Here is a 24,427-nt window from a genome sequence, read left to right as displayed (position 1 = left end):
CGTGTGAATTGTTCATTCTCATTACACCCATTTTAAATGCAATTTCAAATACAACATTGGTGTATCAATAACATATCAACAACTCATTAAACATACAGCTTCAAACATATCACTAATATATACATAATTCATCGAACCCTCGTTCAAAATTCATATAAAGTATAACATTAGTGTTTCAAGAGTAGATCAATACTCGTCCAAACTACATTTCGGCCTCGCACGTTTTGATGCGAGGTTTATTTCTTCGATCACTACACAACTCTTCTAGACTCTTTGACATGTCATGTTGTTAATTCCAGTAAAAAAAGGAGAGAAAGAAACAGAAGAATCACAACTTATTGAGTAAACCACCGTATCTAATGAGCTGTGATGCAAAATTTGCAATGAAAAGCTGATAAAAGGAAGGCAGCAGTTGTTCATCATAATGTGGAGGAATGCTAGCTGATGTTACAGTCAGATGAATATTCTGTTGAATCTTCTTCAAAAGAAACATTACCATCAAGGAACTCCAGATTCTGAGCTTCCCATTCATTGTCTTCATCGCTGCCGATATCGCCTGCGCTGTATCTTCGTTCTGTAAATGCAGATGCTTGCCTTCTTTGCAGGCGCAGGACATGCATGATAACGTCGGGAGTAAGGGTCACCCTCGAGTGGTCTTCCCTTCCTTGCCTATTGGACTCCATTATCTGGTCAACCATGCATGTGTAGTTATGAGAAAAAGAAGTTCTTAGTTCTTAAGGAATGAGTAATTTAGAGGGTGTTAAGAAGAATATTCATACAAGATTAAATATTCTGCGGCACATCCGGGTTTAAGCTTTTGGGTTTAGCAATGGTTTATGTAACAACTCAAGTATACCGTATACTGCAATATTGTCCTTTTTGGGTTTTCTTTTCAAAGTTTTAAAATGCGTCTACTAGGAAGAGATTTTCATACCCTTTTAAGGAATGTTTCATTTCCCTCTCCAACTGATGTGATATCTCACAATCCACTCCCCTTGGGAGTCCAATGTCCTTGCTGACACACCACTCAGTGCCTAGCTCTGATACCATTTGTAACCGTCCAAGTCCACTTCTAGCAGATATTGTCCTCATTGGACTTTCCCTTCTGCGCTTCACTTCAAGGTTTTAAAACAAGTCTACTAGGGAGAGGTCTTCATACCCTTTTAAGGAATGCTTTGTTCCCCTCTCTAACCAACGTAGGATCTCACAATCCACCCCCTCGGGGACCTAGTGTCCTCGCTAGCACACTGCTCGGTGCCTGACTTTGATACCATTTGTAACAGCCTAAGTCCACCACTAGCAGACATTGTCCTCATTGGGCTTCCCCTCAAGGTTTTAAAACGTGTCTACTAGGGAGAGGTTTCCACACCCTTTTAAGGAATACTTCGTTCCCCTCTCCAACCGATGTGGGATCTCACAATCCACCCCCCTTGGGGACCCAGTGTTCTCACTAGCACACTGCTCGATGCCTGGCTCTGATACCATTTGTAACAACCTAAGTCCACCACTAGCAGACATTGTCCTCATTGGGCTTCCCCTCAAGGTTTTAAAACGCGTTTACCAGGGAGAGGTTTCCACACCCTTTTAAAGAATACTTCGTTCCCCTCTCCAACTGATGTGGGATCTCACAATCCACCCCCCTTGGGGGCCCAACGTCCTCGCTGGCACACCACTCGATACCTGGACACCATTTGTAACAACCCAAGTCCACCGCTACCAGATATTATCCTCATTGGGTTTTCCTAAGCTTCTCCTCAAGGTTTTAAAACGCGTCTACTAAGAAGAGGTTTCCACACCCTTTTAAAGAATGCTCCGTTCCCCTCTCCAACCGATGTGGGATTTCACAATCCACCCCCTTGGAGGCCCAGTGTCCTTGCTGGCACACCACTCGGTGCCTAGCTTTAATACCATTTATAACAGTTCAAGTCCACCGCTAGTAAATATTGCCCTATTGGACTTTCCCTTAAGGTTCTAAAACACGTCTACTAGGGAGAAATTTTCACACCCTTTTAAAGAATGTTTCATTCCGTTCTCCAACCGATGTGGAATCGTACCGTTTAACATAAACTCTATTTAAGCTTATGGATTTAACAATGGTTTAACATATACTCAAAGTAACGGAGAGAACGAAACAAAATGAACCATAGAGACAACATGAGAGAGGTGAGATATTACTTGTTCAATGTCATCAGGCAATGGAGGAACATCACAAGCCATAGGAGTCCAAATCTTCACATTTTTTTCAATGCCACACGTAGCAAGAATAGGCAAATGTGGATGGGGCTCGATATGATTCACAACATTCCGATCACCCACCATTAACTTCACAAGCACAGCTCCCTTCTTCTTCCAAATATATATATGACCACAATCAGAGCCACTCACAACATATTCAGAATTTGAGCCAAAGAAATTCACACCTTTAACTGTTGCTGAATTTCTATGTCCTGAGTAAACCTGTGGCCGTTTAAGTTTCCGCAACAAATTCTCAGATGACACAGTCAATGGTGAAGGGCCTAACCCCATATTCTTCTGAAACAAATAAATAAGCTCATCACTGTAAGTTACTAGCAGCTCACTTGAATTTGAGAAAGCCAAACCCGTGATATGGAAATTGTTAGTTTGGATCAAATGGTGCGGGCAGAAAGTATCAAGAACTCTATTCGACGTCGAAAATGCACCACCGCCGCAGTTTCTCAAATCGTATAAGCGTGCGTATTCATCCGAACCACCCAACGCAAAGTAATTTGGATTTCTTGGGTCATTTACAATGGCATTCAGTCCAACAACTTTAGGAGGCTGCTTGCTCCTTTCAGCAAAGGAGGTGCAATAGAAAAGTTTTATTGCAGAAGAATTGCGTAAATCGAACTGAAAATTGGAATATAAAGGCAGCCCACATCATAAATGGAATAAAAAACTTCATAAGAGAATCATTTAGCAGACTTACTTACATGCTGCACAAGACCATCTTCACCACAGCTATAAAGTATGTGTGGGCTTCCAGGCTCCACAGCAAGCTCATGAACAGAGCCTTGGTGCTCCCCCAACATTTTTGCAACAACTCTGCCATCATCCAACACTTGCCCAAGTCTTACCTGCAAGAAAAGAAAAACACAATGTAGTTGCATATCGACGAGGACTTAGTTAGAAATCATAACTCTCTACAACGGTATGATATTCTCCACTTTAAGTATAAGCTCTCATGGCTTTGCTTTGAGCTCCCCCAAAAGGCCTTATTACAATGGAGATGTATTCCTTACCTATAAACCCATGATCATTCCTTAAATTAGCCAATGTGGGACTCCCTCCCAACAATCCCCAACAGACTGATCAGCATCCACCAAAGGGAATGGAAGGCGCTCAAGGCAATAAAGCCAAAGCCAGACAGAAAAATGAGCTAAAATGAACAAAAGCTTCAGTATTAGAAGCCCTATTCTTGGAAAAAGTTATTCAATTAATCGTCACATTGTATTGACTTCCCCACTAAATCCTTAGATAAACCATTAAACCACAATGTTTGTGTTTCTTTTACACGGCAAGCTTCGTCCCCTCTACGACTAATATGAGATCTCACAATCTACCCCTTCGAAGCGGTGTCTAGCTTTAATACCATTTGTAACAGCCCAAGCCCACCGTCAGCCTCACGGTTTTACCCCTTCGAAGCGGTGTCTAGCTTTAATACCATTTGTAACAGCCCAAGCCCACCGTCAGCCTCACGGTTTTAAAAAGTGTTTGCTAGGGAGAGGTTTCCACACCCTTACAAGGAATGTTTTGTTTCCCTCTCCAACTAGTGAGATCTCTCAATCCACTCCCCTTGGGAGCCCACCATTGTATAACTCTGAAAGATGCGTTTTAAAATCTATGAGGCTAATGGTGAAACATCTACCAGTAACCTTGGACTATTACATACATCTATCGGTATAAAACCTCCCGCCACATCATTCCAGCCCCTTGCAAAATTTCTCTCTTCTTTTACCAAAAAAATGTAAAGCCAATGAACACAGCTACACAAGCAACAACGAAGAGTAATGAATGGCAGGATATATCACTTCATATTATGGAAAATCACCTTTCCATCTGCAGCCGAAGTAACTATTTTCTGATCATTAGTGAATGGCATAATTTTGGTCTGGAATATGTTGTCGAGGTGACCAGAAGGATACGAAAACCTCTCGGAATTTCTTGCCCAATCCCATAGTATAACTTTACAGTCATCGGAACCGGACACGAGAAGATCGCCAGTCGAGTTAAACTCTACAGCGTTTACACAGCCATCGTGACCATTTAACTTCTTCTCAAGATTCAGTTGCTTTACAATAATCTGCATCAAGTTAGTAAATAAGAAATGTTGTTGCACTAATCGGCGAAGCAAAATGAAGAAGAAAACTGAAGAACAAAGTGACCTAATTACTCGGAATTCAAAATTTAGCTAAAACTGAATGAATTGATTCCACTTTCAAGGTATTGAAAACAAAACGAGAAAATCGGATCAGAATTTTGAACATAGAAATCTCAAGAACCTCGGAAGCACTGAATCTGCGAGAGAAGTTTCTTGATCGAGGAGTACCGATTTCTCTACTGCAAATTTCCGCTAACTCACAGTCCATTCCTGCGTAACAAGAATTCATCCGAGATAATTTTTCCCACATGGATTTCAGTTTTTTTTCCCGAACAAAATGAATTTCTGATAAAGGAGGCAATGCAACAACTTTATTGACAAAAAAAATGTTCACAGTCGACGCTCCGACGTCGCCACGTGTCAATTTTGAATTTTTTTTTTTCTCGACGGATGCGTTTGAAAATAAGTTAGTATTATTCATAACCATTTTTATTGAAAATTAACCTTAAAGATTAGATAAATCTCAAAATAAAATGATATGTGCGATATACGTTCTTTTTAAATTGAGGTACTAAAGTTTTACGATTAAATTACGTGATCGAATGAGAATGGACAAGAGGCTCGTGGGATTGACGTGAGGGGGTGGGGATGACTATATTTCTGGGAACGAATTCCAGGCGAATATGAAGTGCATGGATAAAGTTATGCCTTGGAATGAAAGACAATTCCGAATTAGCTTTGTCTACGAACAAGAAAGCTATAAGTAATGCAACTATGAATCTCATGGAGAGTACGATCCTGGCTCAGAATGAACTCTGCCGGCATGCACATGCAAGTTAGACGAGAAATGGTGTTTCTAGTGGCAGATGGACGGGTGAGTAACGCATAAGAACGTGCCCATGGGAGGGGAACAACAGGAAACGGCTGCTAATACCCTGTACGTTGAGGAGCAAAAGGAGGAGTCCGCCCGAGGAAGGACTCGCGTCTGATTAACTAGTTGATGAAGCAATAGCTTACCAAAGTAATGATCAGTAGCTGGTAAACTTTCGATGTTTAGTTCAATACGTCTTTGAAATTAAAAAAAGAATAATAATAAAAGTTGTTGGATCTCATAAAAACTTATAAAAGCTAACATTGAAATGTGCTGGAAGAACAAATATATAAGTACAGATAGATGGCACACAATATTGGGGAAGGAACTTCAAATGAATATCTTACAAATATATTTGTGGAAAGCTCCGAGAGCAATTAGCAATTACATTCTGAATATAGCAATAAAGGCACAAGTACCTGAAGAAAGAAAATTCACACAAGCTTCTGGGAGTTCATTTGTATGTAAATTCCTACTCGAACCCGAATACACGAAGAAGAACTACAAGATGGATGTATGATAGAAAGATATCCCCAGGCTCCTCTTTACATCAACTGAACTAATCCTCAACTTATAATATAAGATTATGAAAGGAAAGGAAAGAGAAAAAGAAAAATCTATATCTTGCCATGGTTGTTGTAAGCTGAATCCTTTTCACATGAACAGATCCACAAAGAATGAGCCAGGATTTTGTATTTCTAAGTCAAAATCGGGGGATTGCAACTGTCAGATCAAAGTATCACTAATACTCTGCCAAACAAAATGGGGTTTTTTTTTTCTTTCTTTTTTTTCTTTTCTCTTTCTATAAATGTTAGTTCTTTAGGTCCCTTGCTCGGCCTCCTTCTATCTCTTGCCCTTTCGAAGAGCTACGGTGAGTCGCTTAATCTTCGTCCTCGTCGATGGAGGCGAAGGAAAAAGGTTTGAACTTGTAGCCATCACCATGGTAGAACTTATTTTGAAACTCAACCCAATGGAGACGTAAGGCATGAAGGAAGGCACTAAGGGTCTCCATCATGAGAAGTATGAAAGCAGTGGCAAACGAAAAAACAGCTAATCCAATCAGCCGAATGACAAAGCTGTCATACCTATTGCCAGAACAATATCAGTATGAGTACATGGCTGACGTAACGTAAATACAATAATTTCTTTTCGTCTCGAGCAGGTATAGTAAACTCACAATTTAGGAGAAACTATTTCATATTTCGGTTTAACTACGACCCTCCCAAGAGAATTCTAACCAACCAGTACGTATATAAGAGGTGATAAATATATGACACGTATTTTACGAGATTAAAGATCTTTTGTATTTCCTTCATTATGCATGTTGGAAGAGGTGAAGTATTAAGAATGGTAATGGCAAAGAGAAGGCTTAAACTTACCCCCAAGCTAGGAGGAGTACTTTCTCGTAGAAAACTGTTGACAGTTCTGAGTGCGCCAAGCTGTAAAAAGCAACAAATATAGGCTCAGCTAGATGTATTATATACGTACGTTTTAATTATTCCTACTCAATTTAATTTTGGAAGCTCAGCTACATAGTTGTATTACGTGCAGTTATGAGACAGACGGAGGTTCCCAAGAAATAGCGACAATGCCACCGGAGTACCTTAAAGCCCAAAGTCGGAGATACGACGCTGTATTTGAAACTGCACCCAAGACGAATTCTATGGAGTGAATCATTTGGTGAACAAAGATCTCACTAAAATTGAAATCCTCTTGGTGTTGCCTTGCCGAATCAGGTTCCACTTCAAGATCCATCTCAGAGGTTCCAAGCATCCCATAAGTACGACCTTGAAATCTCTGGAACATATCATTCGGTAAAGGGACAGAAGTATTAAATCGTCCAAAAAAAATGTTTGAAGTTACATAACTAGCGAAAAGATCTAACTCGGAAGGAAACAAATACCAGCTTGACTAATCAAAAAACATTTTAAAACAGTTCAAAAAGGTGTGTGATCTAGCATACCTCTGTGTGAATCTTTTTCAAAATAAAGGGTTTAGGGAAAAGCATCCAAGGCACTGCAACTATAGCCAACATCAACAAGATAATCTGCAATGTTGAGTAATTCATACATCAGGACAGAACATTAAGTTTACATGGTCAGCAACAATGGAGACCAGAGTTTGAGATCATACTTGAAGAGGTCTTTGGCCCCAAAACAATTCGTTCTCACCAAGATCATCAAATGGGCTTAAAAACATGTAAATCATCACATGATAGAGGTCTGCTTGAGATCCAGTGCACCACTTGATGACAATGAGAAGAGATAGATACCCGAAGAGGCTGTTAAGAAAAATCACTTGTGGTACAAACTGGTACCTGATAATATAACATGGAGAGATTATTGTTTTTAGTCTGCTTCCCGTCATTAATGTGCGACAGAAATTCATCTTGAAGGAAGGAGAGAAACGTGATAAACTGAAGGAGAAAGTAGGGACCTGATATCGAGTGAGCTTCCAGTAAAGCGTGCATTAAAGTAACTCAATATGATCCCCAAGTTCATTTGGGCAATACCCAACAAGATAGATAACTTCATTTTAAGAGAGTTCAGAAAAGGAAGTTCTGAACGACTTCCGCGCCAACTTGGGTCAACACCAAATGGATAGGCATCGCGGTATTTAACTAACCCAACAGTGTGTACATCACTGTCAATGACCACAAAATTAAAATCATCAGATTATAAAACAAGTAACAACCAGTAGTAAAATAAACTGATCCTAGATAGTTTATTTAAGATTAAAATTATAAAGGGAACAAAGAATCACCTGCATGTGATATCTCTACACTTGTAGGCAGACGCGCCGAATATATGATACGGAACAGAGAAGAACTCATTGTAGATCAACCCACAATAAATTGAAAAAAGTGACATCAAAAGAAGAACATAGCGTCCACCAAATAGCATCTCCATAAAGCTTCCTAATTTCTGTTAACAATTAGATATGTATATTAGGTAATGTGATCACACATAGGATACCTAATTACGAAAGAGGTAGTCCAGAGACTCCAGAGATGATTAGTTATTTATTCAGAACCAGGTAGATTACTTGAGCAATCTAATAAAGTTCCAGATGACCAAGTACCAATTTCAATTAAACAGTTCTAAGACAATTATTAAGTAATCATCAAATTCAAATCATTGCCATCCCAAAAGGGTAGTTGCTCTAAATATTCCTCTGAAAGATGAGAGTCCACCAAGGGTGAGAATATCCGTTTAAGGGTTATGGGTAGGAAATGATAGTAAAGATCTTTTTGACCTGTTTCGTCAACAGGTTTATAAGATTGGAATCAGAAGCAATGCATTTGGTCAAAGATCCATTTATCCTTCTCTTCATGGCTCGATTTCTTCATTTTTCTCCCTTTTCTATCTCTAAGCTAATTGAAGTTTCAAATGATTGACTGAAAGATGGTTGAAGATTTTTCTCTAGATGCAGCACCTTAACTGATGTGTAAGACGCATCATCTCAGTTGATGATAAAAGTGGGGTAAGGTTTACATGATCATCCACTTTAAGAACTCCCCGGGTGAGTGTTAGTTATAGCATCAGCATCACAAGTGCTTTTTCGAATTAAAGAATGTGACAATCTGCAGGATATGTTATTGATTCTACAGATTTCTTTCATCTAGACGGCAATAACTAATAACGAGACTTCTCTTCAATTGTTAAAAAAAAATTGATTTGAAACAAATACGAAGGAGATATAAAATATTCTTTTAGAAGAAAAAGATTGTATACCTGATTATTGAGCTTACTTTCACGAGCTATAAGAAATAAAGCTCCAAGCAACAAACATATTCCATGACCCCAATCCCCAAACATCACTGCGAATAGGAATGGAAATGTAATAACAGTGTAAACTGCAGGATTTGCTTCTTGATATCTAGCAACACTGCAATTTCAAATTAGAGTGTTATACTCAAACTATAATTAATAGAACTATAAGTATAATAAATATGACAAAAAAAGTATCTCCTGGACCATGCACAAACGGTAATTCCAATTCGTATATATCAGCATTGAGAACTAAAAGCATATAATTTATCCAAAACAATATGTGCCAACAATTTTAGTGGTTACAAGCCATATAGAGGGTGCAAAGACCATAAAGGAGGATGATACGACAGCCTAATACTTGCATCGATACAACACTGGCACATCATCGCACTTGCTGTCATGGACAAACTGCCCAAAGAAGGTAATTTGGATTTCAACTCCTCTATCTAGATGTCATCCTAAATAGTAAGGTAATTTGGATTTCAAGCTATGGTCTAAAACCCTTATCAGTTTGGTTCCAGTTCACAATTTTTTGTGATTTTCCCCAAGATTTCTGAAGATGTAGATATTTTCGTTGCCATTTAAATAGCTTGACCCCAATGCCTGTCAATACTTATACATTTGCTCCTTAATCATGATTTAAATCACATAAATGAATTAATTAATGTTAGGCCCATGTGGAGAAAAAGAGAAGTGAACTTCTCTTATTCATTCCGTTTCGCTTGCACGATGTGAAAAAGAAACTTACTAGTTATGATAATTTCTAAGCAGACTAACTTAGGCCCTATTTGACAACCTTTTTTTTTTTTTTTCCTTATGTTTTTTAATATTAAACTTAAAATACTACTTCCACTAATATATGTCTTTGTTTTTTCATCTACGGCTTAAGAACATTTTTAAAATCTATGTCAAATATAAAAGAAAAATACAGATTTAAAAAGAAAAGTAGTTCCAGAAAACTTGTTTTCACTTTTCACATTTAGATTCTAATTCAAATTTGCTTTTAAGAAAGGTGAAAAATATGTCAAAAAATGGTGAGAAACAAGTATAATTTTTAAAAATAAAATAACCATCAAATGTAACTTTAAATATTTCAAATCTCGACAAGAAAACTCACCCATAGGCATCGACAATTTCTTGAAAAGCACTTGTTAAACGGTTTGTTCTAAAATATGTAGGAGGAGATTCAACCGTATCCATCACATGAAATATTATCCCCACTTGTGAACTGCTATCAAATGTTGCTCGTTGCAGAGCTTCCTGAATCTGCGAAATTATCAAGGAACAAAAAAATCCTATAATGTTAACTACAGAAATGTTACACGAAATTGAACAACAGAAAATATGTCCAAATGAAAAGCTAGGTTAACCAATATAACAAAATAATGTTATAATGTACTAGTATAACAAGCTACCTGAGATTTTGCAAAGATTGGGCACCAGCCTTCTCCAACAAGACATTTTTTAGTGACATCAAAATTCAACATATTCAATGTGTCATATACAGCCTTTTCCCTTCTTACCTGAGAAAAAGTAGGAGGCACAATATCACAATGATGAACAATTTACAATTCTGCACATCTGATGTCAAAAAATTTAACTTAATTTTCCTTAAGAAGGATTAGAAGCTTGTCAATGACTCAATGTACACACTTCCACAATTGGAAAAAAAAAAAAAAGTCAGATCAAGAGAGAAAAGTCATTCTACTAAATGTTACCATATTCATCCATTTAATCAAGTGAAATCCTATTGATGCAAGAGCCTCATTTCGGTGACGGATCCCAGCATCTAAAGTGGCTTCAAGTTCAGTGAGGCGTGATGAAACCTGCAGCCAAAAGCATACACATTGAGGGGTCAACGATACTTTTGTGATGAAAATCAGATGTGTAGAGAGATGCAGAATTGAGTTATATTAATTATGTATTTTAAATATTTCTAGCCGATACTATTGATAGAAGGCCAGGATTTAATTATTTCCAAGTAGAGATTAAGAGTTTGTCACTGATGCATTTCCTATTCAAATAAGGGGGCTGCAGAATGAAATCCTTTCGAATTTTATTAGAACCAGAAACATATCTTTTTTCCTCCAAAAGTAAGAAAGACAAAATATAGATCAACTATGCAATTATTTTTCAACAACCTTTCGAAAAAGCAACTCACTTCTCTAGTTATCTGCCTTTGTTTGGTTATATCTTCAGGAACAGGATAGCAATTTGCTCCAAAAGCCTCACAGATCTTCAAAACTTTATTTCTGGCCTGCTCCCCAGAGAAAAACACTACAAATACTGTTTTATCAACCTGCAATGATAAGCACATAGCATAGGTATTCATATCAATGATTGACTGCAAACATTTATTTCAAAAAGTAATTGATAAGAAAAAGAGCTGGGAATTAGAAAATTTTATTTTCAAATATTTCAATTTCTCCATATGAAGACTACAAAAACAAATTTCAAAAGGGTTTCCCTTTGGTATGAACCTAGTTTTCTTTGCAATTTCCGTCCTTAGTTCCTTCAGAAAATTCTAAAAATAGAGGAATCTTGGAATAAATAATACAAGAGGCACCTGGTTACTAAACAAAGCTTAAGGAAACCAAAAGTTCAACAAAACACATTATTTCATGACAACTAACCACAAGCAAATTGAAATATGCATATAAAAAGGGGTCGCACAATAGGCCTTAATCCTAAAACCATAAATAAACAAAGTCATGAGTATGGAGAAGACCATTTCCATAGATATGGGATCCATGATCTGTACATCTGCTGGTGCCTGGTTGAAAAGCATATTTCCCCTTGTTGCACGAAACAGCATCCTTTCAAATCTGAGAACTTTGGATTTACAAATAATTCCACAAATAAATCTCAAACCAGGTTGGCTGGATGGTCCAGGTCTCATTTCCTACAAAATAATGCAGGTATCAGATAGCCTTGCATAGGAGCTACAACGATTAAGTTATGAAAAATCTACCTGTTCAAGTAATGATCCATCCTCGGTATAGTTATCATTCAAGAAAACATTTTCATTCAACTCCCTTTCTTCTGAAACTGAATGGCTATTACTGGACACCAGAAAGACGCTTGCCTAAAATTGCCAGACAAAAAATATTTAAAAAGTTAACCAAAAAAAGTGAGAAAGATCGATAGCAGATCTTTACTAATTTAAGTTCTAGGGATAAAAATATTATACGATTGCCATGCCGTAGAACATTACCAAAACAATATTCATAATTCATAAAAGTTAAGAGGAGGATCAAGAGGCCAAGCAATTTACCTTTTGCAATACCATCTTGAATTCTAATAGTTCATTATATGACTGTTGAAGTTTCTCGCTGTTTGAGTTCATTTCAATCAGCTCATGCTCATGATCAGCTAGTCGTATCTGACAATAAAGAAACACAAAATGCAATTAAATGCCGAAAGAAAGTAGTTCTGACATACTATAGAGACTGTTTTGTCCTGCCTTCAGGCAATATTTGCAATTTGGCATTGTTGTTTGCCGTTGCACCAAAATCATTACTCTCATGTTTATCACATTGAAAGTCATCTGAATATGTATGAAATGAAATCGAGATTCTAGCTTGTTGTGCAACAATCGTTTGAGTCTCATACATCAAATTCTCGAATACCATATAAATTGGAATCTCGTCCTCACTCCCACCCATATTCCACTAAAGAGTGGCTATTGAACAACTCTCCTTCTGCACATTCATTTATTTCCATAAGTTGCCGTTTCCTTTACCTCTTTTCTTTTCTTTCTTTCTTTCTTTCTTTCTTCTTTTTTTTTTTTTTTTTTTTCTTTTTATCACCAATGGAACCAGCAAAATAAATCAAATTAGATTGATAAACATAGATTGAATTTATATTGATAAATGAAATTAGTTGGATTAAATGTCTCATTCCGACAACTCTCTGAGTTAATAGATGTATTTATAATAACAAATATTATAAAACAAATGAATAAAACGGAATCTAATTGTTAAACTGTCATAAGACTTTGTATATACATAAACCGTTAAAGAAGTACATAATTTTTTTTTTCTATTCCATGTATAGCTAACTAAGTTTTACAATTCAGTAGATACTTGTTAGAAGACTACGTAACTAATTTTATTTCCTTCATAATGCAAGAAAGATGATTGACAAAACATTCTTTGAAACCTAATTACAAGTTAGTTAATGTAATTATGGTGCTCCTCATTAAAAAAAAAATGTATCTACAGGGTGAAATTAAGTTGTTATATATAAAATTCTAAATATAGTAAAGGTTAAGCAATACAATTTATTTCCATTTATTTGTGTAAGGATACCTACTCTGAAATAAGCTATTCTATGGGTTTCGCAAACAATGTAATATTGGCAACAAAACAAATTTGGAGCCTCTTTATTAAATACAAACAAACCTTTCATTTACAGAAAATGAAAAAATAAAGAGGGGATGGGTTTACCAAATCAGGAGGCAAAGGAAAGATCATTTTTAATCAACAAAGCTTATAAAAGGAGAACAATTATCATAGAATTTTAAGTCCTCTAACAATACTTTCTTGCTAAACCAGCACTGCAGTCGTGACATTCTCAAGCAATAGATGCCTATGGGCAGTATGCATAACCCCCACCTAATCAAGCATTTGAATGAAGAGGCAGAAAATGGGAATACTTGAAATCTACCTCTAAATTCTCTAGCTCAATATGTTCTTGAAGAATTGGGCGTGTAGATGCCAGTACACCAGCTTTACTGATTTGATCTTTGAAAAATCGTAACTTCCTTGACATCTCTGCACATCGCTTTACCTGTGAAAATCTCTCAAACAATAAAACAACTAATATTTATGAACATTTGAGATGCAATCATCATTAGACACATTGAGCATGAAAAACAAATTTCAAAATCAATAAGTTATAGTATATTAAGTAACACCTAAATTAATTTCAAAAACAAAGTTCAATCATATCCACAGAGAATCCATTAAATCTGGATATAAATCTTGAACAGAAGACAGTACTCAGTAAAGTATGGAAGTGCATGTCGCAGAAAACTATCAAATCTGCCGACAATTAGTTATGAATGATAGAAAGCATTCACGTCACATACGTTGCTCTTCACGAAGTACAGTAGTTACCTGGTTAACAAAGGTTCTCTGGAAAGGACTTTTGTCCACGTTTAACTGCCAAGGAGGAAACGAGAAAAGTGATATGAAAATTTTATCCGACCAACAGCTAAAAGAATAAAGTATAATCCCCAGCATATCTATGACAATTAAGAGACAAGCAAATCGAGTTACTTCAAAAACATTTTATTAAACAGCAATTGTCTAGAACTATAATTTGACAAGCACAATTTAGCCCCCCGGACGCTTGATCTATAAGATCCTCAAATAGTCAAATGCATAGAACCTCCCCATTACGAATTCTATACGCTGTTCAGTCAACGCATAAATACAACCGGTGTATTGTGGTGCAGTTCAGAGATAGCGGAACCTATACATCAATTGCATTGAACATGCTCTCACACATGTACTGGATTTGGACCAACTCTTGAGCAACACTGTAAACCCATCAACTAACATTAGAGTTTTATAAGCATCTAAATCTCTAGTAACCGCCAATCAATCCAAATTCATAGTGTTCAATTCGTTTGAAGGAAAGGCGGAGAAGACAAGTAAGAACTGAGAAGTCAACAGAAAACCGGTAATTCTTCCACGAAAACGCTGATAAAACATAGTAGAGACGCCTTAATCTCAACATCCACAGCATATTTTCAACGATTACAGTGAAGAAAGCAAGAAAACACAACATCAATCCTGTACATCAAAAAAAAAATGACATAATCTACAGATTAGCACAGTAAGTTATAACGAATTGGAAACATACATCTCTAAATTGAAGGATGCCAAGCTCGCCAAGGTACGAAATGGCTCGATGAGCGGACTCAACGGGGATAATAAGCTGAACAAAAGTCATCTTCTCGGAACGCATCAGATCCATGGACGGTATATTGTCTAAGAAGTCGTCCATGATTGTTTGTTACCTGAAACGAAACAGAAACCGGCGCCGGAGGATCGAGATCTGCCGTATCTCAGATCTGAAGCTCGGTTCCACAGTCCCTTGGTCCGCGTGGGGTAGGAGAGTGAGATTTCTGGCGCGTCAATTCATCAGTTTTCTCCTCGCAACTGCCATTACTAGAGATGAAAAAGGGGGCGAACAATTTTTTTTTTTTTTTTTTTTTTTTTTTGGGTATAAAAATGAAATCAACGCTTTTATCGAACGTCAAATCAAGTTGCAAACGAATGTGGTCGCAACCCCGAGAAGTACTTCCATTTCTAATACCACATGGGCTGTAAATTTTATTCATCCGTACAAAGTCGCTCTAATTATTTCATAGTTTAATTATTAAACCCTAAATGTGTCTAATATTTATATTCCCTTTTAATTATTTATATATTTTAAAATTTATTAATTTATTGTATATAAAATTTTAAATTTTAAATTTTAAAATTATATAGGTGAATTAAAAAAATTAAAATTTTAAATTTATGTTTTTATTTAATTCGAGTGAAATATCAAACCATTCCCATTTGAAATAATAATAAATATCTTATTTTTTATGGTGTCATGTTTAATTAAAAAATAATTTCGAAATAATAATAAATATTTTATAAATGGTATCAAAGTCTAACACTGGTCGGTGTGCTAGCAAGGACAGAAAAGTTAAAAAAGAATAATATCTATTATCGGTGAGTTTGGGGCGTTACAAATGGTGTCAAAACCCAACATTGGTCGGTACGCTAGTGAGGACGGAAAAGTCCAAAAAAAATAATATCTACTAACGGTGAGTTTGAGTCATTACAAGTGGTGTCAAAACCCAACACTAATCGGTGTGTTAGCGAGGACGGAAATGTCCAAAAAGAATAATATCTACTAGCGGTGAGTTTGGGTCATTACAAATGGTGTCAAAACCCAGCATTGGTCGGTGTGCTAGCGAGGACGAAAAAGTCCAAAAAGAATAATATCTACTAGCGGTGGATTTAGGTCATTACAAACGATGTCAAGGTCCAACACTGGTCGGTGTGTTAGCGAGGACGTTAGCCCCTAAGGGAGGTTGAGTTGGATTGTAAGATCCCGTTGGTTGGAGAGGGGAAGGAAATATTTCTTATAAGGGCGTGGAAACCAAAACCTCTCCCTATTAGTTCGATTAATTAGAGTATGAGTGATAATGCAAAGGTTGGATTATTTTTAAAAATTTTGAACTAAAAATCAATTTAATTTAATTATCAATTTTTATTATATAATTTTGAATCTTATTTAATAAAAATGAGAGAAACAACCGAATATTAATTGCTTAATTAAGTTAGGTTAATTAACGTAGTTAGTAGCTAAGCAAAAATATTAATCTCCATAATTAATTACGTGTTTAATTGACGTGGCGGGTTAAAATAGAAATTGATTGAATTTTTTTCCGTGTCAGCCAGCACTCGACTTTTGTCATTGGAGAATGCCACGTCACTAAAAACCCCTTTTTAATTATTCATTCATATTAATATTGCTTTGGTAGCTTTGGATAGTCGTGTATTTTGATCGGTGCACTGACAGGATTTATACTCGTAGATAATAGAAAATGCAAGTCTTTTTATATACCATCTCTGTAGCTTCGTTATTTGCACTAAAAACTTTCGAGTTTCATCGATGTTTAATGACGTCATCCAAGTTCCAAAACGTTATCGACATTCACTCATGTTATTGTCATTTATCGCTCATTCTACAAGCTTATAAAAAATCGATTCATGAGTCGACTCCGTAATCGAGACATCTCATGCTATTGCTCATTTGTTGCTCATTATACACGCTTATAAAGAATCAACCCATGAGTCAACTCTATATTCAGAACATCTCGAACATTCATCTATTTGAATACTATCGAGACATAAACCTTTATGTTTTCATGTAAAGTCCTCTGTATATTATGCAGAAAACTGACTAATATAGCAATGAGCACAATGTTGATACGCTTGTATTTTTCAACATTACCACCGTGACACAGCTCGAGTTCAAACATTGTTGGAGAGGTTAATGAATTAATAATTGAGGATCTAAGCTTAAAATTTAAATTAATACAATTTAAAATTCATATCTATAAATTAGAGTGTACTCAAAGTTTGACCAAATTGATCCAACCCACCAAAACCGAAGGCGGCCTGGGTTTGTCGTATAGGCCCACCGACAAGGCATGAAGGCTGAACCCGACCGATTAAAATCAAATAAATCCATTATTATATATTTAGCATTCGAGTATTAAAAATATTTGAATAAAATTGAAGAACTAATTGTAGCGAGAAAATTGTGGAGTGGTTCTAAAAATTCCTGACCGTTGATTCATTACTTGATACGATTTCCATCTAGTTCAAAAGGTAGCAGCTATATTTTTATTCTTCTAATTACTATTAATTCTTTTATATATATATATATAATTCATTGTTTTATTATTCGAATATTGTTAGATAGGAAGATACAAGCCATTCATTCTTCTATCTCTATCTACAATTGGTTTTTGGAAAATAATCTGTCCCGAAATCAAAAGGCTCGATTTCCTACAACCCCTCGATAAGAAACTAGTAATCTTTCTTATCAATGACTACGATGACGACAATGAACTGTCCCGATATCTTGCCTTCTATATCATAACAACAAAGGGATGATTACATATCACGGCAGGCAACTCTACAAAGTTGTGGCTAAATTTACAAAGTGGCTCGAATGCAGCAAGTAAATGGATATGATTGTGAAGGAATACCAATCGGCTCCTATAAATTTAAAAAGGTTTTAACATGACCAGTTTGATTTTAAAAAAATTTTATTTATATATGATCACGTTAACTTAGTATTAACAATGTCATTATTATCCACGGTCGTTACATACCGCCATCAGTCTCATGATTTTAGAATACGTCCGTTAGAGAGAAGTTTCCACACCTTTATAAGATATATTTTGTTTCTCACCCACCGACGTGAGATCTTACCATTCATCCCTCTTGGAACCCAAAATCCTTAATAACATAACACACCGCCTAGCGACTAACTCTAATACAATGTTAGGAACAAACAATATCTACTCATAGTAAGTAGAATAATTTTAAAGTTATTGAAACTATAGAGACTAATTTAGAAAGTTTTAAAAATGAAGTCAAATCTCTTTGAAAATATGGCAAAAAGTGAAGACAAGAGGGACCTGCCACTTCCAGAAACCTTCCTAAAACGACCAGTTCAATTACCAAACGGGATACCCTTCTCAATTCCAATAATAATCATATCAAATTCATTGATTTGTTTCTTTCCCTTTCACAAAACCAAAAATAATAAACAAAGCTCTCAAGTAAACACGTCCAAATTGGTGGTCAATTGCTCTCTAAAATTACTCTCCAAAACCTCCTTCCTTCCAAATATTATTCCTGACATAATCCTATGCTCTGATCCATCAAGTATCATTAGCTTTTGAATCACAGTTAGTAGGGCAAACAAAGAACGACACCCCACCCCTCGAACGCGAGATCTAATCCGATCTCGTTCTACTAAAACACAGGGATTACATGGTTCAATAGAAATCAAACAAACAAAAATGCTGCAACATATTTGTGGTGAACACGTTAACAAAGTTGGAACTAAGCAACTCGAGACAATAGTAGTGTAAATGAATAATTAATTTGCAAAAATATACTATATCTGAGAAGGAACTAAACTCAATATCTACTGATTTTTATGGTATACCGAGCAGAATTTTCGTATGAAGAGCGACACATCCACAGAGACACAAGCTTAACCTTAAAGCCAGCCAGCCGACGATCCCTCTCGGAAGTTGAGAACTGAGGAAGTCGGCCTACACTCGGTTAATGCTGTATAAAAGAATCAGCCCAGAAATGTCAAGAAAAAATAGGTACACAAGATAGAAGTGCCGTCATAACATTTTTAAGAACATTTTACTCTACTTCTACGACTTCGCAAATATAAATAATAGTCGAACATGGCTGAATAGATTTCGGGAATGAATTAATTTCAATGGTAGAGAAGTTTATTAAATCCATAAAGTACTAGAGATACTAAGAAACTCGGGTTTAGAAAAGTAGACCAAGAAATGGGAGATACCGAGTCTTTTGGATGCTGCAGCTTTTCATGGCATACTATTGTCCATTGGGTAGCTTCCTAGCACTCTCAAAAACGTAGCGAACTCCTGTCAAGCCAATGTTTCATTTCCTATTCACATCCCATTGTTGAAATTTATTTCCTGAATATTGTTTGGAAGATCTGAGGAAACGCACCTTTAAATGCCTGAGGGCGTTTTGTGCGTTTTGATCGGCCATTGATGCTTCAAAATCCACATAGAAAAGATAGTCGAAATATCTGTTAAAGAAAAAAGAAAAGAACAGGAGAGGAAAATTGGGGGAAAAGGAGGAAACTTCAAATCATTGAAATAACTGGACAATTTCACACTTATGGAGGAACAAATGTATTGGCAAGGGTAAAAGTAATATATAGCAGAGGCTTCAATGAATGTACTTCGAAGATCCATTATCATCAGATGCTCGTAGTGGCTGGTTTCGCAAAGGTCGACTTTCAATCTGTTTGAGAAAACAAACGACGCTTAGCTATTGGCCTGTGCGGCAGGTGCAAACCCCATAGTCATTAGGCAAAAAGAAAATACCTTTGTAAGGTTGATTTGGCGAAGAGCAAAAACTGCAAGTGCCTTGAACAGAATTCCCGGACCTTCCTCTAATGAGAAAACTATACTTGTCTGAAAGGGAAGTTAAACATCTTCAATTTTCTTTATTAAGCACCATGTCCATGGAAACAAAGAAGTAGAAGGGGAAAGACTCTTTTCCTCCATAAAAAAAAGGGCTAACCTTGAATGGCCTATCAGTGCCTGGAATTATAGGCTCCCTTGCTAGCATCAGAAATCGAGTTACATTGTCTGAGTCATCCTAATAAAAGAAAAGAAACTTGGTAACCGGTGCAGCATTAAAATATATGGGCAAGAGAACGATAAATAAATGCTTAGGTAAGCACCTGAATATCTTCAGCAAGTATATTCAAACCATATATTGACGCGGCCAATGAGCTAGCAACAGCTCCTGCATCTTTCAGATTGTGAAAAGCAACATGCTGCAGAATATCCAAAGTCTCATCAACAATCATTCTGAACAAGCTATCAAAATGATGACAATTCGAATGATATTAACATATGATCATTGGATTATCAAAACTTCTTATAGGGCTGAAAAATAAGCATCCACAAAAATCTAACTAGACTGCTCAGAATCCCTTTTGAGCCATTAAAATAACTTGAAGACAAACAGATCATGAGTTTTCAGCACTGTAGACCATGATAAAATATTATACTAGTAACCCAACGGCAATTGAACAACCAGTGACCAGGTACCTTTGCAGCACCAGCAGTATCGTCCACTGCTTCTCTCACCAATCCCAGCCCTGTCAATGTGTTTTCACACTGAGCAAGAGCCTGAAACAAGAACCATGTTAAGCTTGAAGGAGGAGGAGGGGGGAAGGGGATTTATATATGAAAATATAATAAGACTGCTCTGGTTACCTGTGGATGACTGAGCACCCTTTTCAATTCCTCGATTTTAACACCATGATTGGCCAGTAAACAATGACGAACTGCAAATTTTACCTCACCAACTATATGCAACCTATGTCGAAGCAGAAGATCATAGTTTCTGTGGATGCTTCCACCTAAAGAGTTCTCTATTGGTAAGACGGCTCGGTCTACAATCCATCGCTCAACAGCCTAGGGTGATTAGAAGGATAAATGGATCTTTTAATTATTTTATATCTTAAATCATATCGAATGGTAATGTACTTATGAAACAAAATTCTACCTGATTAAACCTTATGTGAACATGAGTTACATGTTACTCCTACTTCATAAAATCTAAAGTACAGATCATGTATAAAATTGAAAGATCATAGTCTATTTCGCTCTTGTGAAATCACGAGTTCAGTATCATCTCTAATTTCTATTAATCTGAAAATTAACGGATGAACTGACTAACGAAAAGTTAATATTCTAATTTATCATCAAATGCTCGGAAGGTTGTAGAGGGGGGAGAAAGCTTTGATGATTTACTAAGCTGTTCAACAAGTACATATAAACACACAATTCAAAGTCAAGTGCATAACACGATGCGACTCATGCGACCAATTCAATGTCAAGGCAAACCAAACAGCCATGGTCATGTTTCAGACTCCCAAGTTCCCTCCGAATAACCGTAATCGAAGCAACTCAAGATGCATTCGTCCAGTAAAATTTTCAGAGTTCGATTACTTACTTCAAAAGCAGCATCAAATTGTTCGCAGGGAACAGCCTCGCAATTCGGATATGCCTTTTCCGCGGCCGACTCGCTGTATGCACCAGAAACCCCCTAAAACCGCACGAACATTCTATCATTCAAATTCAAAGACATGCATTCATATCTAGACCACGAACTTATAACAACGGGGATCATACGGACATAGTCACCTGGTAAGCAACACGAAGGCGAGATCCAGTGGAGACAGAGGACTTGGTCGATGATAGAGGCCCTGCAATACGAACAAGTCGAAAATGAATCCTCAAATCGATTAAACTCCGCGCCACAGTAACATCAGAAATTAAAAAAACGAGGGCTAGCAACAATAGAAACGTACTCGGTAGCGTGCTTGGATCTTTGATTACAACTTCGAAATGAGAATCCTCCATGGCGCTCTGCGTTTCAACGCCCCGGGAATTCTTGTCACTTCCTCCATGAAAAACAGATTGACATCGAGAAGAACAGCAAAGGCGCTTCCAGCAACAGTGAGAATCAATGGTTAAGTTAGCCCTGCGGTCAGACGACGATGATCTACTGCAAATATACTGTGAATATGTAGCTATGGAAGATCGTGATATAGAAGCCGCCATTGCCGATGAGAAGCCCTTCACAGATAGAGAGAGATAGGAACGCGGGATAAAGGAAAATCTGTTAGCAGCTTTTACCGTGCAAAATTTTTATGCCCCTATGACAATATTCAATTAAAAAATAATAAACAAAACCACTTTTTTTTTCTTTTTTTTTTTGGTAAGAATTTATTTATTTATTAATTATTATTATTATTATTATTTTGGTAAGAATGATAAGAATGATTTTTGTTCGTAAGAATGATGCGAATGTTATCTTATTTATAATCAAATAAATTACAAGCATATAGAAGAGTAATAAATTGAATGGTAAAAAGACAAATATAATATATATGGTAAACTATAATTTACTACTAAATATCCTTAACACACACTCTCCTATTAATAATTTTAAGTCCTTGTTGGCACACTCTCTTGTTTTTTACTGTAATAATTTTCCACGGCCATAGATATTGTTCGTTTTGGTCTGTTAATCATAAAAATGTTTAGTTTTAAAAATATTTTTGTCCTCGCTCGCGTCCTATTTTCTCTTTTTCTCTTGATTTCGATCTTTTTTTTATCACCCTCGCTTACTCTCTTTAATTTCACCATTTTATGAAATCATTTATCAAAATAAGGATTCAACACTTCTCACAACTAAATACATTATCGAGAGGAAACTCTAGTTCGAAGACATCAATCTTCCTTTATTTTTTATTTTTTCAAAAAGATAGTGTCAAATACCATTTACATATAATTGTTTAAGATGGGTGGAACAAATATTTAATTTTTAATTTTGATTTGTACGACAAATATCAATTTATATTCCTTTGATCGGATCATCAGTTTGAACATATTTAACTCTTCGTCTCATTAACAATTTGGCGTAAGCCATTTTTTTTTAATTTAAAAATTACTCTTAAAAAAAATATATAATAAATTACTTTAATAAAAACAGTTAAGATTGAACATTAATGCTGTAACTAACTAAGAAAATCATTAAAATCTTCCATTCAGTTCTTACTTGGACAACTTCTTTGAAAAATATATTGATTTATTAGTTTTTTTTTATTTTTTATTTTTTTATTGAAAAATGAAAATTTTAAAATAATTTTTTTTAAAAAAATTTCCACATGATAAATTCCTAGTATGAAATCCCGCTTTTACCCTCATGAAAATAAATAGAAAATTTTACAAAAATAAAAAAATAAAAAAAATGTGAGAATGGGAATCTATAAGGTTTCCGTCTCTAACCCGTAGACATCTCTACTCTCGATCCACTCCTCGTGTTGGTAGCCGAAGCCCTAAAGGCCCATTACCAAGAAAAGGCCGGAGGCCCATAACATAGAATGAAGGCAGAGGCCCATAACATAGGCCCATAACATAGGCCCAAAAATCACAGCAATCATATCCACAAATCAAGGCATAACTGGTGAGGATGATTTTCCTCTAATCATATCATATATTAAATTGATTGGGTCCGATTTAAATAAATAAAAATTTAATGGGTTGAATTGGTTCGCTTGTACCTCTAAAATTAGTTTAGGCGGAATCGAATCAACCCGGTGTATCATTAGTTTTATATACATATATATTATTATAATCTTATTTAATTCTATAACTTTTTTCAATTATTTTTAAAAATAAAATTTAAAGTTTTTAGAATGTAATTTTTTAAAATTATACTTAAAATTGACTTTTATTAAAAAAAAAAAAAAAAAAACTGAATAATTCCAATCAATTTAATTTTAAATTAAAAGTTTTACCACGGGTGACCCATGAACGCCCTTACTTTGACTAACACGTTTAAAATATTAAAGTGCGAAAAAACAAGATGCATTTGTAAGGTAGACATAGTCATCAGAGGTTGTTGTATGTGAACGCTAGCGTTTTCACTCATAAACATAAAATGAATCAGTAAAATAGGTATTTAATTAATTAAAACTCTAAACTAGTACTTCGGTAATTTAAATTTTAAATTTTAAAAAATAAATTAATTTAGACTCTCCCCGGTAATTTAATCTATTATTTATTTCAAAATTGTAATAAATATTATCATATAATAATTTTTAAATAAGTAAAAAGTCGCTATTATTAATTATTTGTTGTTTGTGTTGGTTATAAAATACAGCTAAGTTGTTTCCCTCTCACACATAGTAAGATACGGCTTTAGAAATACTCGGCGCCGATAACTTTTAAAATCGGCACCGGCACGTTTAGTTTAAATCTACCTGTCTATTTATTTTCTATTTTTATATTTTTAGGCTCAAATATTCTTTTCATCTATTTACTTTTAAATATTTAATTTTAATTCACCTACTTTTATTTTAATAAATGTAGATTTAATTTTTTTATAAAGTTTTTTATTCAACTTTATCCAACAAAGTTAATAATTTCATTAATATATATTTTCAAAATTCAAAGAAAAAATATCCTTTATAATAAATTTTTTTACAAAATTAAATTAAGGACGAATATTAAAATTGATATTTAACCTAATTTTTATTTATTTTAATATCAAA

At 35.5% G+C, this 24,427-nt stretch overlaps 3 protein-coding genes across 3 annotated transcripts; all 3 read right to left on the bottom strand.

Annotated features, from left to right (window-relative positions):
- Positions 1-99: 99 nt before the first annotated feature.
- Positions 100-4,686, bottom strand: LOC111449002 (DDB1- and CUL4-associated factor 8). Its single transcript, XM_023088821.1, has 5 exons — positions 4,521-4,686; positions 4,070-4,321; positions 2,952-3,095; positions 2,176-2,868; positions 100-686 (listed from the first exon to the last, which is right to left on the bottom strand). Exons 1-5 carry the CDS (start codon positions 4,647-4,649, stop codon positions 438-440), a joined length of 1,467 nt encoding a protein of 488 aa, XP_022944589.1. The 5' UTR covers positions 4,650-4,686; the 3' UTR covers positions 100-437.
- Positions 4,687-5,530: 844 nt separating this feature from the next.
- Positions 5,531-15,247, bottom strand: LOC111448591 (V-type proton ATPase subunit a1-like). Its single transcript, XM_023088275.1, has 18 exons — positions 14,855-15,247; positions 14,104-14,148; positions 13,652-13,774; positions 12,258-12,365; positions 11,955-12,068; positions 11,712-11,885; positions 11,145-11,282; positions 10,702-10,809; positions 10,399-10,506; positions 10,101-10,249; positions 8,945-9,098; positions 7,974-8,134; positions 7,647-7,853; positions 7,344-7,527; positions 7,174-7,257; positions 6,814-7,007; positions 6,590-6,649; positions 5,531-6,295 (listed from the first exon to the last, which is right to left on the bottom strand). The coding sequence occupies exons 1-18, from the start codon at positions 14,996-14,998 to the stop codon at positions 6,091-6,093; spliced, it is 2,460 nt and encodes an 819-aa protein (XP_022944043.1). The 5' UTR covers positions 14,999-15,247; the 3' UTR covers positions 5,531-6,090.
- Positions 15,248-18,509: 3,262 nt separating this feature from the next.
- On the bottom strand, positions 18,510-22,012 carry LOC111449100 (arogenate dehydratase/prephenate dehydratase 2, chloroplastic-like). The gene is made up of 12 exons (XM_023088962.1): positions 21,677-22,012; positions 21,510-21,571; positions 21,319-21,411; positions 20,577-20,777; positions 20,409-20,489; positions 20,036-20,131; positions 19,873-19,950; positions 19,674-19,763; positions 19,529-19,590; positions 19,291-19,372; positions 19,118-19,202; positions 18,510-18,867 (listed from the first exon to the last, which is right to left on the bottom strand). The coding sequence occupies exons 1-11, from the start codon at positions 21,927-21,929 to the stop codon at positions 19,143-19,145; spliced, it is 1,158 nt and encodes a 385-aa protein (XP_022944730.1). The 5' UTR covers positions 21,930-22,012; the 3' UTR covers positions 18,510-18,867; positions 19,118-19,142.
- Positions 22,013-24,427: the final 2,415 nt, after the last annotated feature.

Source organism: Cucurbita moschata, unplaced genomic scaffold (genome assembly GCF_002738365.1).
Source record: "Cucurbita moschata cultivar Rifu unplaced genomic scaffold, Cmos_1.0 Cmo_Scf00010, whole genome shotgun sequence".
NCBI classification, from domain to species: domain Eukaryota; kingdom Viridiplantae; phylum Streptophyta; class Magnoliopsida; order Cucurbitales; family Cucurbitaceae; genus Cucurbita; species Cucurbita moschata.
The sequence above is the reverse complement of the archived record's forward strand: the minus strand, read 5'-3'. Positions and strand labels throughout refer to the sequence as shown.

Coding starts and splice junctions, on each gene's coding strand:
- LOC111449002 (XM_023088821.1), bottom strand. CDS start 4,649: ATGTGGGAAAAATTATCTCGGATGAATTCTTGTTACGCAGGAATGGAC. Junction 4,322..4,520: donor GCAGATTCAGTGCTTCCGAG/GTTCTTGAGATT, acceptor AACTTGATGCAG/ATTATTGTAAAGCAACTGAA. Junction 2,869..2,951: donor AAGATGGTCTTGTGCAGCAT/GTAAGTAAGTCT, acceptor TCCAATTTTCAG/TTCGATTTACGCAATTCTTC.
- LOC111448591 (XM_023088275.1), bottom strand. CDS start 14,998: ATGGACGACTTCTTAGACAATATACCGTCCATGGATCTGATGCGTTCC. Junction 14,149..14,854: donor GCATCCTTCAATTTAGAGAT/GTATGTTTCCAA, acceptor CCTCCTTGGCAG/TTAAACGTGGACAAAAGTCC. Junction 7,008..7,173: donor TGAAAAAGATTCACACAGAG/GTATGCTAGATC, acceptor GATATGTTCCAG/AGATTTCAAGGTCGTACTTA.
- LOC111449100 (XM_023088962.1), bottom strand. CDS start 21,929: ATGGCGGCTTCTATATCACGATCTTCCATAGCTACATATTCACAGTAT. Junction 20,778..21,318: donor AATTTGATGCTGCTTTTGAA/GTAAGTAATCGA, acceptor TAATCACCCTAG/GCTGTTGAGCGATGGATTGT. Junction 19,951..20,035: donor TACTTGCTGAAGATATTCAG/GTGCTTACCTAA, acceptor TTCTTTTATTAG/GATGACTCAGACAATGTAAC.